The sequence below is a fragment of the Vidua macroura genome, chromosome 15 (assembly GCF_024509145.1).
Source record: "Vidua macroura isolate BioBank_ID:100142 chromosome 15, ASM2450914v1, whole genome shotgun sequence".
Lineage (NCBI taxonomy): Eukaryota > Metazoa > Chordata > Aves > Passeriformes > Viduidae > Vidua > Vidua macroura.
Genome location: NC_071585.1, coordinates 4,818,654 through 4,833,579, shown reverse-complemented (window position 1 = coordinate 4,833,579; position 14,926 = coordinate 4,818,654). Strand labels below are relative to the sequence as shown.

The 14,926-nt window shown below is 40.0% G+C and overlaps 1 protein-coding gene across 2 annotated transcripts in view; it reads right to left on the bottom strand.

The window, feature by feature from the left end:
• Positions 1-14,926, bottom strand: part of SLIT3 (slit guidance ligand 3) — a 471,188-nt gene that overhangs the window by 91,522 nt on the left and 364,740 nt on the right. For both annotated transcript variants that reach the window (XM_053991145.1, XM_053991146.1), the window contains exons 17-20: positions 11,934-12,077; positions 9,367-9,510; positions 4,273-4,436; positions 2,022-2,154 (exon numbers count right to left, since the gene is read on the bottom strand). In XM_053991145.1, coding sequence (XP_053847120.1) covers positions 2,022-2,154; positions 4,273-4,436; positions 9,367-9,510; positions 11,934-12,077 — 585 coding nt within the window. The remainder of the gene's footprint in view (positions 1-2,021; positions 2,155-4,272; positions 4,437-9,366; positions 9,511-11,933; positions 12,078-14,926) is intronic.

The following is a 14,926-nucleotide window of genomic DNA, read 5'->3' as shown; positions in this document are numbered from 1 at the left end:
AAATGCTCTTGTGCATCCTGTCCCTGCTCAGGCCTCCTGCAGGGAGGAGCTTGGGACACCGGGACAGGGGGCTCTGCATGTCCTTGGCACCTGAGACTCTGGGCTTGGGCAACTGAACAAGGGAAGTCTCTTTCACCCTGTGCCCAGGAAGCTTTTGGGTTCCCTCTGCCAGGTCCCAGCTGTCCTCCAGATGAGGCAAGAGGCTGGGTTCCACTGGAGATGCTGCTTGTCACAGCAACAGTGGCAATTCTCAAACACAGAACAATAAAAATGGGTAACTTCACACTGGTAACTTGTAACCTGCATGATATAGCAGGTTATGGGCAATATCTCTATCACAATCTGGAGGCAGAAGAAAGGCAAACAAGATTGATTATTTTTTATTTACTTACTTCATTCTTGTCACAGTTTCCACAAACACATGAAATTTCATGCTTCAGTACCTGCAACCCATCTTTTGGTATAGATACAAATAAGGAGCTCAGTTTATGTTGGTTGAGAGGGGAATGAGATCAGGATTGAATTTTGAGACAGCTGGGACAGATTCAAAGGTTATATTTGCAGAATATGAAATATTCAGAGCCAGGCAGTCCATGGCTGTCTGTGTTCTGCTGACACATTTCTGGATGGAAAGCAGAAAGCTGAACTAGAGCTTTGCACAGCCAAGAGGCTCCTACTGAAGAAGACAGTCACGTAAACTCCTGTGAATTCAAACTGCTCACTTCCAGGCTATTGCCTCATTTGCCAAGAAATGGTTAAGAATTATAGCAGTTTTTAAGGATGTGAGATTAATTTTACTCTTTTTGTGAAAGCCATGTCATCAGGGTATCAGATAGTATCAGTAAAACTCAATATGCAAAATTTAAACATAAAAATTCCTCAGTGTGGCAGTGGAAATCAAAGTAACATCTGTGATATCTTACTGCTGGCAAGTTACATTTGAATGCAATGAAACCTGAACAAAAGCAGAGCAGAGATGACCTTGCAGACTTTGTAACACTGATGGCAATAGATAAAGGAATCCAGGCCAGGAATTGCCTTTTAATTCAATTCACTATTAACCATGCCCAGGTCAGCAGTGTTCCAAGGATGCATTCATTAATGCAAAGTTTCCACGTTGAGTTACCCCAGGCACTTCCAGTACCCTCATTCACCAACAAAGCCTTGTATTTGTCTACAGCACTGGTAAAAACAGTGTGAACCCCATTCTCCCCCCGTGAAGGGAGTAAAAATAATAGTAGGTACTAGAAAATAGCAGAACCAGATTTTAGTTCATTATAAAATTCATCAAACATACCAACCAACTCAACCAATTATTTTCACATAGAAATGTTGATGAGATTGTAACAAGTTTCAGTAATGACTCACCTGGGATAGATCTGAGTAAGGGCCTAAAGGGGAAAAGCTCAGTATTTCTACTGCCAACTGCTTAAGCCAAGCAGTTCCACCAGGATATTTTCTTTCCATGGAAAGAAAATCCACTATAAAGTCCTAGTGAGGCGTAGATGAAAAGACAACTAGAAAGACGGTTCTAAACTAGGATGAATTTACTTTGCAATATAATCTAATTATCTGTTATTTTAGCCATTTCATGAGGTTTGGAGAAAAGAATTCCTTGTTTCCAACACCAGCTTCTTTTTTTTTTCCTTTTTTAATCTCTTCAGAGGATAATTAGCTCACAGCTGCGTAACTCAGGAACATATTTTCATCATCCCTTCAAACTGCCTGTTGTGAGCTTGGGCTCTCACAGAAGCACTACAGGATTATTTGATACTAATAAATGCATTTGTTCCTACACCCAGAATTAATGGGTACAAGGACAGATAAACTCTGTTCCCATTACAGAGCGATTTATTCAGTCAAGGGACAAATAAGAATAAGAATAATGGTCAGAACATACGAGAAGCACCAGAGCACAGATGACTAAAGTCAAAGGCAAACTCCCCATGGACCCACAAAGCCTCACTACCATGCAGTTTGATGAACTTCTCGAGACAGGGGATAGGTAAAAGGTAACTTACAGCTCAGTCACGTCCTTGGGAATTCCCTTGGGCAGCATCCGCAGCCCTTTGTTGCTGCAGCGAACCACGGAGTCCACACAGGTACACTGGGAAGGACAAGGAGGGGAAAGCAAGCAGCTGCTCTCATCATTACCTGCACAGGGACAGAGGCAGAGCAGGAGGAAATCAGCATTGCAGCCCAAGGCACCCACTCTGAAGATAACTGGCGTGACAAGGACCAGGGAGGGGCACCCTGAACCCAGGGTAACCATCACAGCATTTTACACTAGATCCAAGGCTTTGGGTCACCCTGCCCTCATGCAAGTTCTTTAGGAAACATGAACATTTCATAAACTGTATAGAAAGATTTAATTTTTTTTTCCTAAGGAGAATCTACTTTGTAATTCTGCAAATTATAGTGCAATCCAGTATGAATCCCAAATCCTCCTCCCATCCATAATATGCCAGCTGAAATGGAGAACTTGACCAGCACATTGACCTTTAATTCATCTGGAGAGGTGATATTCACTATCTACTCTCCTTTTGGAAGACTTTTTTAAAATTCAACTTTTAGATGTTTATTTTTTACTTTTCAAAGTCAGCCTGGCACTTTGCTTATGATCTGAATTGTAAAGCCTCATTGTTTTCAACAACGATAACCAGGCAAACAACAAACTGAAGCAGCACACTTCCAACTGCTGGCAAACCATCTGTGCACACTTAAAAATATCAACTTTCTCCAAAAATGGTTTCAAAGGTCCATAAACAGCAGATTAAATCTTGTAATTGAAGAACAATAGGGTTTCTGCAGTAGAAACCAACGCTTTGAAGCTAAGAACATTAAAGCATGGATTTTCCCCAAAAGCAACAGGCTTTGCAAAACATAAGGCACATGCCTGCTGCAGGACCACGATGGATGTGAAAGGAAACACTTAGTGGCACATTCTGGGGATGACAGGAGGGGAAGCACACAACTGTGTGTGAGCACAGGCAGCCCAAGCTGAGACCCAGAGCTCCCAGCCTGCTCTTTCCTTCTAACTGATGCAAGGACTAATTGAGACAGATCTGCCTCTTTCTTCTCCCTGCTGGAAGCACCCATGAGCATTGGGATGAAAGAAAAAGACTGGAAGTCCTGGTTCAAGATAACAGAATTACCCCTGACTGTATGGGTAGGAATCATTTGCATTCAGAGGGTTGGGGAGGCACCATCAGACTACAGAAGAACAGAGATTTTTTTTCTTTTCTTCCCCACTGAGTTTAATGACTGGAAACAAAATTCAAAGTCCTTCATAAACCTGCAGAAAGAGCATGTTTTTTCAGCATATTTAATTTTCCCCTTGTGTTCTGTGTTTCACACCCTGCCACCACCTACTTTCCATTTGCCTCAACTCCAAGTCACTGCCTGACAGAGAAAGCTCCCAACTGTGGAATGACATTTCGTGCACCAGGATTCTTCTTTCCTCCCAAGTGTGGAATGTCAATCTGTGGACCAGGATTTTGGTTGGTTTGGGGCTTTTTTCTCTCAAATTAAAAGTGAATTATTCTTTTATGACTAAGCTTGGGTCTCTTGAGCTCTGAGCTCCAGAACCTGGGCCTGTTGCCAGATTGCTTGACTAGGACAGGAATTAATTTTTACTCTAAGTAGGGGAACTTCTATCACTCTTATTGTCTCTTTAGAGGTATGACTAACTGCACCTCCAGCCTCTCTGGTCTCAACAAGCTGCAAGTCAAGTTAGCAGGGCATTCATCAAGCAATATTCTCCTTACTAGTTTCTCTAAAGTCTGCTTGACCAGAAGACAAAAACTACCTGGAGAATGAAAGAAATGCCAGGGTATTTTCTTTTAAACCCACATAGACTCAACAAAACATGAAGCATCACTGAGTCATTTCAAATAATGTCTAAGGGTTTTTTTTTATTTCCCTGTATTCACCTTTTACTGGTGACCCTGAACTGTATCCAAATCTAAGAGACTTTCCAAGCAAGCACGACTCCCACTGGTTTCAGAGTATTAACTATGAGCAAGGAAGGCCCAGGGTTACACCAGCATTAGACAAAGCAGAGCACTTATCTACAATAAATTCATTCTTATATTTAGGTGTAGATAGCAGAAATTCAGAAACTGGAAATCAAGAATAAAAATATATCACTGATAGAGAGCAATGATCTTCAGCTCTAGGCCTTTTCCACCACCAAACCAAAGCAGCACTGCTTGCTAGGGAGGAGCCTTCTCAACATTACCACAAGTGCCAAATCAAACTGGATTTCCTTACCATCACAGGTGAAGTCCTGGACGTCTACATCTTGGATTGGAATATCCTTTAAGAAAAAGGGTTTCAAGCAGCGTGGATTTCCACTGACAATTCTCTTCTTCCTCAGCCATTTCCCCAGCCAGGCCAAATGGCAGTTACAATTAAAGGAGTTAGCCAGCAGATTACTGAAAGAGAACAAAACATGATTCCATTACACATGAACATACAGAAATAGTAAAATAACTACAGAAAGATGAGGGGCTCCAAGTCCAGGCTGTTTCCTGTGAGATCCCTCCTCCGTCCTGCGATCTGGGAAGTTCTATGCAGGTTTTATATTAGGGCTGAGATTATAATTATAATAGACATAGTTATGCATATATAGACATATGTTTATAAACCAAAATACTTAAAATTATAATTTAAACATACTTACATCACTACCAGGGCTGGATTTATTGTGGAATTCAACCCAAACTACAGCTCACAGCCAAGTCTAAACTCACCTCACAAACTGCACCCACGTGTGCATGATCTCCACCATGACCATGTGCCTGCCCCAGCACTCCCATGCCCTCCCTCTGCCTCTGTCCCAGCCCACACAAACCAGAGCCAGGAGGGAGCCACTGGCAAGCTGAATTTGGGATTCCTATTGAAACAGCAAGGATAGTGCTATTTATGTACATACGTACATATATAAAGCAGCACTGTCATCTTGAGCCACTTATGAAGATTTCTCAGGTCTGGATACCTGTAGTGAAAAGCATCTGCTCTGCTGCCTTTGTGGGGTCTGCTTCAAATCTTGCTCTAGCTCCTGAAATATCTTCCATGCAGAGCTGCAGCCTTGGCATGGTGCTGTGGTGTGCAGCCACCAAAGCAATCATCTGACACCTCTACGAGATGGAGGGAGCCTTAACACAGCCTGGCTTAGCAGCTCATTCCTAACTAAACTTCAGATGAAGGAAAGAGGCTGAGATCCCTGGTAAAAAGGGAGAAAGAGCTGTCTGTGCTATGTACAGAGACAGGGACAATCAACTGCCTCAGTCTGAGGCTGCCTCAAGAAAGAAGAATGAGCTGTCAGGGCCTGTGCATGGAAAATGAAGTATCTAAACTAATATTGATGGAATATTCACATCATGTATGAATGTGTCCAAGAGTCAGTATTTTGGTAGCACAGAAAGAAATACGATAACGAAATTTCTTTAAATCATAGCATATCTTTTAAGACAAGAAATTTGAAGGCAAGAAACAGGCACTTCAAGTGCAGGTGTAGTAGCTGAAGTAATTTCTAAATCTTCATTTTCAAGATGCTTTCACAAACCTAAATAGGCAGTCAAAATCACATTAGGACTTCAGCCAAACAATTCCTTCAGAAAACAATAGTTCTGAAGACAAAAACATGTGGCACAATTGAGGTGGGGCAGTTAGAAAGCAAATCCCAAGCAACTGCTAAATTCTGTAGGTTCTAGGCCAAAATCACACAGCCACAATATGATTTACAGCTGCTCTCAGCACTGCAGCACAGCCTACTTCAATCACTGCTCTGCCCTGCAGCTCTGGGGTTAATCCCATGTGGATTTAACACAGGCTTATGGACATTGTGGAGAAAGGAGAACTGTGGAGAGCAGAAAACTCAGCATAATGTTATAAAAACACTCCACCTGCTTCACACTAAGATTCAAACGCTGCAGAAAGGTGAGAAAACCAACAGGTTACACAAGAGCTTTCATACAGAAGGTGCAAAAAAGCACTGAAAGCAATACTCTAATTCTAGCTGCTTTCCTTCTGAATTGTTTTCCATTTTCTTTAATCCATAATGGGACCACATGCAGGATGCTTTGTATATTTTCCACACTGATACACTTTGGCATGAGCAGAGTGCCTGAACCAAATGTCTAAACCGCCGACGCCGAGTGAGCCAGCGCTTCAAAGGCCATTTGTTCCACTGATGGAAGAGAGTGAGATCATATTCACAGAACTGCTTCCATGACACAAAACCTCAGAATTAAATCATCTACAACTGGGAACAAACAGCAGGTGTGTATAATCAGGTTTCTGGAAAACCAGCAGCTCTGGAGGTAAAGGACATTTTGTACATCTAGAGAGCATCTTACCAAAACATATCAAAAACTTTCACAAGCATTCCATCTACAAAATGCTCCATACCAAAAAAATAGAAATTATCCCTGTCTAGAGAGGAGAGATTGTTTTGGCTTAATGTAACTATCCACAAAGCCTCCTTTTCTTCTTAGCAAACACAGGTTAACATATGATGTAAATTTTTTGGACTCTTTAGAAGTTGGATTATGCTTTTTCTTAGGACGTAAGAAAGAAATACATTGTTACAGATAAAATTAACAAATAAACAAATCTCCCATTTAGAAATTCAAATCAGTCCAGGCAAAAAAAGGACAAATTTATCTTGTCAGTAATTCCACACATCCTTCTGCCACTTCAGCAACATCTAGATTTTATCCTTTTCCAACTGCAGAGCAGGGATTTTTAGCTTTAATGCAGTATCAAGTTCACACATGTCCCTACATACATGCTCTTTCCACACCAAAACTGTGATGCAGCTTTTGATAGAAATGTAAGATGAAGTCTCTCCTTAAACTATCACATGGATAAAGAGATTTCCTACTGGACTTGAAATGGAATTGAAAGTCTGGAAAGGCTAATTATATGTCAAAGCCTTACTGAGGAAACTGACTATTCAAGTGGAGTTCTCAAATCAGAAACAGTAATGTTGGGTAGAAAAATTGATGTGAAAACTCATCATTGATAATCAGAGTTCCTACACATACAACAGTGATTTACCCACTCAGACAGAAATACAGCAATCAAACTTTTAGCAGAGATTTTCTACTACCATTAAATTCAGAAGTGTTTACTCAAGGACATAGACATATTTTAAAAATCAAGGGGAAATAGAAGTCTTGAGGAATGAAATATGCATATCCTACCACAAGTGCCTCTTCAAAATTACAAAGAAGTCATAGAATATTAACTATTTAAATTGATTCTAGTGACCTGTTAGAAAAACATGCTGGAACACATGTGGATGTTTTTGAAATTAGATCGAAAATATATTCTGGAATTCAGATTCAGTTTATACAAGAATAGCTATATGTCATTCTGGCATTAGCTTCACGCAGGTATTTTAATAATAATCCACAGAAAAGCAGTTCTGCTTGCAAATATCTGTGCAAGGACTAAAAGACATGACTGAATTCTCCGTGTGAAGAACTGCAAGTGCACTTCAAGTTAAGATGCTACAGTGCCTAGTTTGAACAACAACAAAATAAAAATTGCTATTTTTTCTACAAAATAGATGTTCTTCCTCTATTGAAAATCATTAGATAGGGTGTTATTTTCAGAGCTGTCCATGTTTTGAGAATATCAACAAGACTGACTTACAAAGTGTAAGAACAAAAGGAGCAATGTTCTTTAGTGCTGTAAATATGCCAATATAAAAATGGAAATGGAACACTGCATGAATTTTTGTCTCCCATTGATAGATGTAAAAGTAAGGCATTACAATACCCAATTAGCTCCCCAAGTGTGGGCTGGACAGGGAGAGCAGTCACACCATCTAACTTCAGTGGTTTTTGTCATCCAATAAATCCACCTACAACAGAGTGCTGCCGTGAAATGAGGAAAGCTGAATTCTGCATTTATATGGCAAAAATCACCATGGCCTCAACCCAGGGACTAAAGAAGTCAAAACCACACCTTTTCTGCCTGTAGAGCAAACACAGAATGAAAATGTGTCAAAGAACAAGCTCTTCCACCAAGACACAGCTAGGAACCAACAGGATTATAAATCATTGCCAAAGCAACACATTCTAATCAGCAGCAGCTTTAATTGCTCTTGCTAGAAAGTGCAACAATCTTTTCCCACAGATGAAAAAAGAAAATGGGCTATTTTCTAACAAAATATGACAAGGACAATTCTATGAAAGCAAGGTAGGGGCTTCTTAGACTGATTCAGAGTTCCTGTACAAAGGGAGCCACGGAGACAAGAGAGAGGAGCAGGCAGGCACTGCCTGCAGCACAGTGACAACAAGCTTCCAGCAAGTGCCACTTGCTTTGACCAGACACTTGAAAACAGTCAATAAAAATAATCTGCTTGTGTTTCTCTCTTTGTCCATCAATTTCAAGGAGATTCTTGGGACTACACAATGTAAAAGGAAAGAAAATTCTGTGTCCCTTATGCTGCACGGAGCTAATGCCAAAATGATAACTGATTTGCTGATGAAAAGTTGCCACAGCAAAGGGAAAGTGTCAGCAACAAAACAGCTGAGATTCAACACTTCCTTCTTTGCCCAAACATGATGAAGAATGTTTTTCAATCCTGAAATGCAATAGGATTGAGAGTTTATTTTGACTGAACAATTAGGCTGTATTTTCAAGACAGACAATTTCCATTAACAGCAACACCAGGGTCCCCTCTCACAGCTGGGAACAAAAGGCAGACTTTCTTTCCATATTTATCAGTCTGTACTTTATTAAAATGGACACACTAGAAAACCATTTAAAAGTATTTAAGAAGCATGGGAAATATTTCAAAGAATGACTGAGAAGTGTAAGAGAATTAAAATAAAGCTTAGGTTGGGATTGTCAAATTCACATTCAGTAAGACTTGACCATTTTGTCTTCTTCAGATGCTCTGAAAATCTAAGAACTAGCTAGTAGACTTCTGATGTTTAACTAATTTAACTGAAATCCAAGAAAGCTGTTCTTACAAAATCAGACTCTACTGGCACTAAAGCAGCTTCAGGGAGCTGAGTGTGTGATAAGCTACAGTCTTTGAATCTGCAGAAATTGTTTTACATGACCTTCTCCTGCACGTTGCACTGGGCTCTGACACAGCAAAACACAGCCATCCTGCCTGAGGCTGGCAACCTCCAAGTGTTTTCAGCCACTCCAGCTGAAACTATTCAATTTTGTTTTTTTTTTAAATCACACCTTGTATCCTCCAAACCTGTGATTTCAGTAGGATAGAGTTTTCTTTGTCTAGATGACATTTTCCATATAAACTGAAATGTTGTCTTTTTTACGAGGAAAGCACAGAAGAACAGCACCATGACATGTTCATCCCATAAAAAGATAACTTACATTGTAGACAAAGAGACCAGTGTGCTGAAGGCTCCAGGGGTGATGGTGCTGATGTGATTGTCATACAGAGACAGGAGCCTCACTGAGCTCAGGCCAGCAAAGGTGTCGTTGTTTATACAGCTGATGGAGTTGCTCCTCAGCATCCTACAAGGATTAAAACAGGGAATTAGGAACCACTGGGAAGGGCTGTAATTTCAGGATGGGAGGTGCTTTACCAAGGGCATCAAGAGATGCTTTGGAAATCATTCTGTTTTTACTGATTGCTGAAGTAGAACACAGCTAGAGGAGGGTTAGATTCACATAAACATGGTCTTGTGAATTTAAAATGCATCTCTTCCACTCAGCATTAGAGGCTGATGGGAGCTGCACATCGAAAAGCAATATGCAATTAAAATTATTACTAGTGACAAACCTGAAATAAAAACTAAAGGCTCAATTTAATAAATATCTGAGAGTAAGCTGAGATGTATTTCAGAGATCATTTGAAAAAGACTTCCAGAAGTGTGTGACAATAACAACACTGTCTGCATTACTTCTCATATCCTGGATGTTTTTTGTAATCCAAACTGCAACAGTATGGAAGGAAACCATATCCTCATTAAAAATCAAGGAATATCTTAGGGAAGATTTCCAGAGCTGGCACAGGCTCTGGAATGTCATTATCATCATTAATTGTGAAGACAAAACCCAGTAATCATTCTATAAAATGGTCTTTGCTTGGTGCTTGTACTAGATGAATCAGTGCTGTGTTTTGGAAGATACATCTCTCTGAGTTGTTATGGTAACAATGAACTCAACAATAAAGACCAATTAATCTGAAAGGCTGGAGGATCTTGTTTCACTCCATTGCAAAAAAGGCTCATGTGTATTTGTTAGACTGCATGCCAATCAATATCTGGGTCTGTAAACATCACTGCACTGTTTTGATATTCCTACTTAGGTGAAAAATCATTCAGTAATTAAAAGATCCACAAAATACATGCAGCTCCTGCTGCTGTTGCAGTGAATTGATCCTCCAAACTGAGGAGGGTTAACTCCTGGGTATCAAATTCATGCAATGGAAATTCAGACTCCCTTAGGAGTCTGAATTTAAATCTCAGATTGGTATCTGCTGGCTGGGCATTGAAATGCTACATCAATGCTACCTGAAAATCACCAGGGATAGTTTAGATATGGCTGGGAAAACATTGACAGTGTCATCACAGACATTGCCTGTTTGAGGCTAAACACTGTGCTGCTTTTGCATCACTGGTCTCTGTGCAGTTATCACCAGAGGCACCACGGTCTCTGTAATTTTGGGATTGCAGCTGGGGTGAAACTGTGTCAGGAAAGACCCACAGGGCACAGAGACACACTTTTGCCAGGTCAAGAGCACAAACTCTAAAATGAGCAGGCATTAAATGAGAGAACAAGGCCCTTAGTGGCTTAGCAGCAGCAGGAAACATTTCTCCTGCCCTGTATGGAACGTATCAGGCAGCAGAACTGCAAGATGGGATGGATGAATTTGAATGCCAATATATCCTGCACAGAGATTTCTAACATTGCAGAAACATACAGTCTTTTAAAAGCTGGACCATGACCCTGACAAATGCAGCCCCTTTGCAAAAGATTACTATTCTAATGCTGAAAGAAAGTCAATTAATGGATAGCAATGTATGTCCCTCAAGCCAAACCCTTTGGTTTCATATCAGGGTTCACCATGCACTGTGTGCCCTTCCTGAAAAAAACTTAGACTCACAAATCCTCATATCAAGCTGTGTATATTTAGACTGCTTTATCAGCTGGGGGAAATGTAGGTCAGGTCAGCAGGATAGCTTGAATGTTAAGCATCTTTTTATTAAAAAATGCTGAATTTTGTTTAGGAGCACTGCCACAGGCTGCTTTACAGTATAGAAATTAATTTAATATCTATGGGCAGTATTTTCAAATCCCTTAGTAAAGTGCATACATTAAATTGAAGAACAGATGGCTGTTACTACAAAAAAATTTAATGGAACAGCAAAAGTTCCATATTTGCCATTACAGAACAAAGTCCTTGAAATGAAACTTGAATTTCTTATTACACTTGAGTAAGGACTGTACTAATTGTTTCATGATACCTTGCAACATAAGTAGTATTTTTGCTAATGAATAAATTGCAGACTTTAATTGTATTTTGATTCCTAGAGTCTATTTCTTGACAGCCCCACCTAGTCAAGTGCTTTCTTTCTACAGCACAGCTCCAATTTGGGTGGAGCAACAGTGGGAGGATGGACAAAGAGACAGCAAACATGTTCCTGAATGTCTTGTTTCCACAGGAAATAACAAAATAATAAAAGCATTAAATGACTGGAAGTGCACAAATTTGACACATGACAGGTTCCCCATCATGTCAGTCCTGTGAAAATCTGTCCATTTTACAGAAGTAGCACATAAATCTCAAACCTGCCCAGGACTAGAGACAGATTGAAACGCTCAAGGCCCAGCAGTAGCACTGGCTGGGTAATAACAGATATTTTAGCAGGCACTGCTGAACCTGAGCACTCCCACCCTGCTCAGAGGGGAACAAAGGCAGGGCTCTCACTTACAGGGTCTTCAGGCCTGTGAGGCCCCTGAACATCCGTCCATGCACGGATTCCAGCTGGTTCTCTGTCAGGATCAGCTCCTGCACTCCCGAGGCTCCGTCGAACGCGCCCTCCCGGATCTCCTTGATCTTGTTGTTGCTCAGATTTCTGGAAGGACACACCCAGTGACAATAAGAAAATCAGCAGTGTTTTATTCCAAACATCACACTGGGGGGGGGGGGGGGGGGAGATGGGAAGAATTTGTTCCTTTTAATGGTTATTTAGAGAGACCTTTCTATTCATTCAGCAAGGAGAAATTCAAAGGTATTCCTACTGTTCTCACAAATAGCCCCCTTGCACTCATCAAAACCACAATTATTTCAGCTATATCAAGATAATTTAAATTAATGCAGCTACCAGCTTTTAATACCTCTTGTAGTTCTTTCTTATCCATGTCTCTGGAAACAGTAAGTGGGAGTTTCCAGCATCTGATTCATGTCCATGAAGTTATGGACAATGCTTGGGTGTGGGTGCTCATCTGGCAAGACTCAGTTAATGTTACTGCCTCTGAAATGGTGTCACAAATTGAAATATGGACCATTTTTATTCACTGTACCATGTATCTGATACCAACTTTAGTACGTGCACTTAAATAAAAAAAAAACCCACTCAAAATGAAACAAGTATCCCTTAATTCTCAATTCACAGCCACTGCAATACACAGCATTATTTTCTAAATATTTACTCTGCCTATAAAGTCTCAAGATGTTTGCTTATAGATCCCTATTAGAAAACTTTGATCTACAAAGTCAAATGAAGTTCTCCTGAAATGCAAAATTAATCTTTTGAATATTTCATATTTGTGAAAACCCCCACGAACAGACAATTTCTGAATGATAAAAGTGCCATCGGAGAGGCATAAAAATAAATGGCATTTAATTATTTAAAACATTTATATAGAAGGTCGTAAGCACATTAAAACTTTGAGCCTGAGTCCTTCAAATATCTCCCATGATGTCCTGTATAGATCATGATGAATAATTCTATTTGTTGAGGTCTATGACAGGAAACATTGGTCTTTGTTTTACTATCTACAACAAAAAGGAGAAAGTACAAGATATATTCTTGCTCCCAAGAAGATGCTAAATTCCAACACCATTACTCATGCAGAATAGCACATTATTCCAGAAATGATCCCAGTACAGACACAGCATGAGTAATAGTTTCAAAATCCAATTCCAGGTGATATAAAACAAATGACAAGGTATCAGATTAACACCTGGGCTACTCTGCTCAGAAGAGCTGGCAATCTTACTGGGATAAAAGTTGACAGAAGACATGGAAAGAGGACAGCTTGGCCTCAGATAGAAATAATGTGGGTCTTGCTCTTTTCAGAAGTCATCACTTAATAAAAAAAAAAAAAAAAGAGCCTTGGAAATATGTTTCATGTGGGAAACTGGAGTACACTGGTTTATGTCTGCTGAACAACTGTCAGAGAGTGGGCCCTACAGCATGTGGCCCATCACCTCTTGTGCTTTCTTGTGATCAGAAAGAATAGGAGCACGCCAGCAATCGGCCAAAAATAACATAAAAACATCTAGAAATACTTACAGGCAGATTTCTCTTTCCAGAAGTTTAGTGCTTTGTGCTAACGCTCACATGAAGAGTTTATGTTCAGTGTCAAAGCAAGTCAAGGGAGGATATTCTGACATATGCATTTAATTCTGGGGCTCAGCTATTTCTCTAGTGGAAATGTTTATAGCCCAGCGTCTCTTTTGAATGCTGGCATAAATAAATGCTCCCAAAGATGCCCCTCCTGGTAAAGATCATGCCACGATGCATATTTGCACAGAATAAATAAGTAAATGTTTGTGGTGGGAAGGGAGGGTGAGTTGCTATAATAGACAAAGACTTTGCAGATTGCAAACTGACCTACATTTGTAGTTATAAAGTTTTATTAGTTACTTTTTACCATATAAAAGATATTTAGGTACATGTATTAAAACATGGGGGTAATTCTAATGGTCTATTAGATACTGAAGGCAGGAAAGAGCAAATATTGGAGAAAAAAGCTGGCCACCATCTGCAAAGGAATTGGCACCTTTATACAGTGCTAACATCAGAATTTTAATTGCTGCCAAAGGACTTCAGCAGATAGGTAACTCTGCTCATTTGAGTTAATAATGCCTGATCTTTTCAGCAAGACAGAATTACTCATAAATATGCCAGCAGTCTCAGAAGAAGCCAATTATAAATTCCTTTCCCATGCAAAAGATTTGAAAATCCAGGATTATGTTGAAATCAAAGTTGCAAGGCAGAGAAAAGAGAAGCTCTGCAGTAATAAATAGGTAAAGATTTTACAGTCCTGCAATCCTGCCTGGAGTATTGTCAAAGCAGATGTTCTGCCAACCTGGATTTTTTTTTTTGTCTTCCTGAATTAGCATTTCCCATATCAGAATGCAACAAAAAAAAGTTTCTTCCTAAAGTCTGAACAGCTAGAATAATAAACATGAGAAATTGCATAGTTTTCAGTCTAGAGTTACCAGGAAAAATAATCAGCTGGTATAAAGCTTAAAAAATGAAAGCACTGTAACCTTTTGCCTGGTCTGCAACTCTGAGACCTCTAACTCCATCCTTCCCAGCTCCAAAAGATTCTTTTATATGTGATCATCACACTTGACAAGGAATTTTTTTATCAGAAAAAGCCTACTGACAGTTTATAGCAAACTCCCACTATAGAAAAGCCCCATCCTCTTGCAACACTGAGCTTCTGCCAGAAATTCTTCTTGAAATTCTGGAAGGCAGTGGAAAAGAAACTGAGTTTTGAGACTCTTATGTCCTCTGTCAGGACCCAAATGGGAGCCAGCCTGACCTCAGTCTGGTAACTCCTGAAGGCTTATTCCATAAGGACTTCCTGATTTACCCTGGTGATAACATTTAATCCTATTTCCAGACTTTTATTTTGGGCAAGAGGTCAAAATAAATTTTCAGAAAGCCTGGGTCTGCTTTATGGGGGG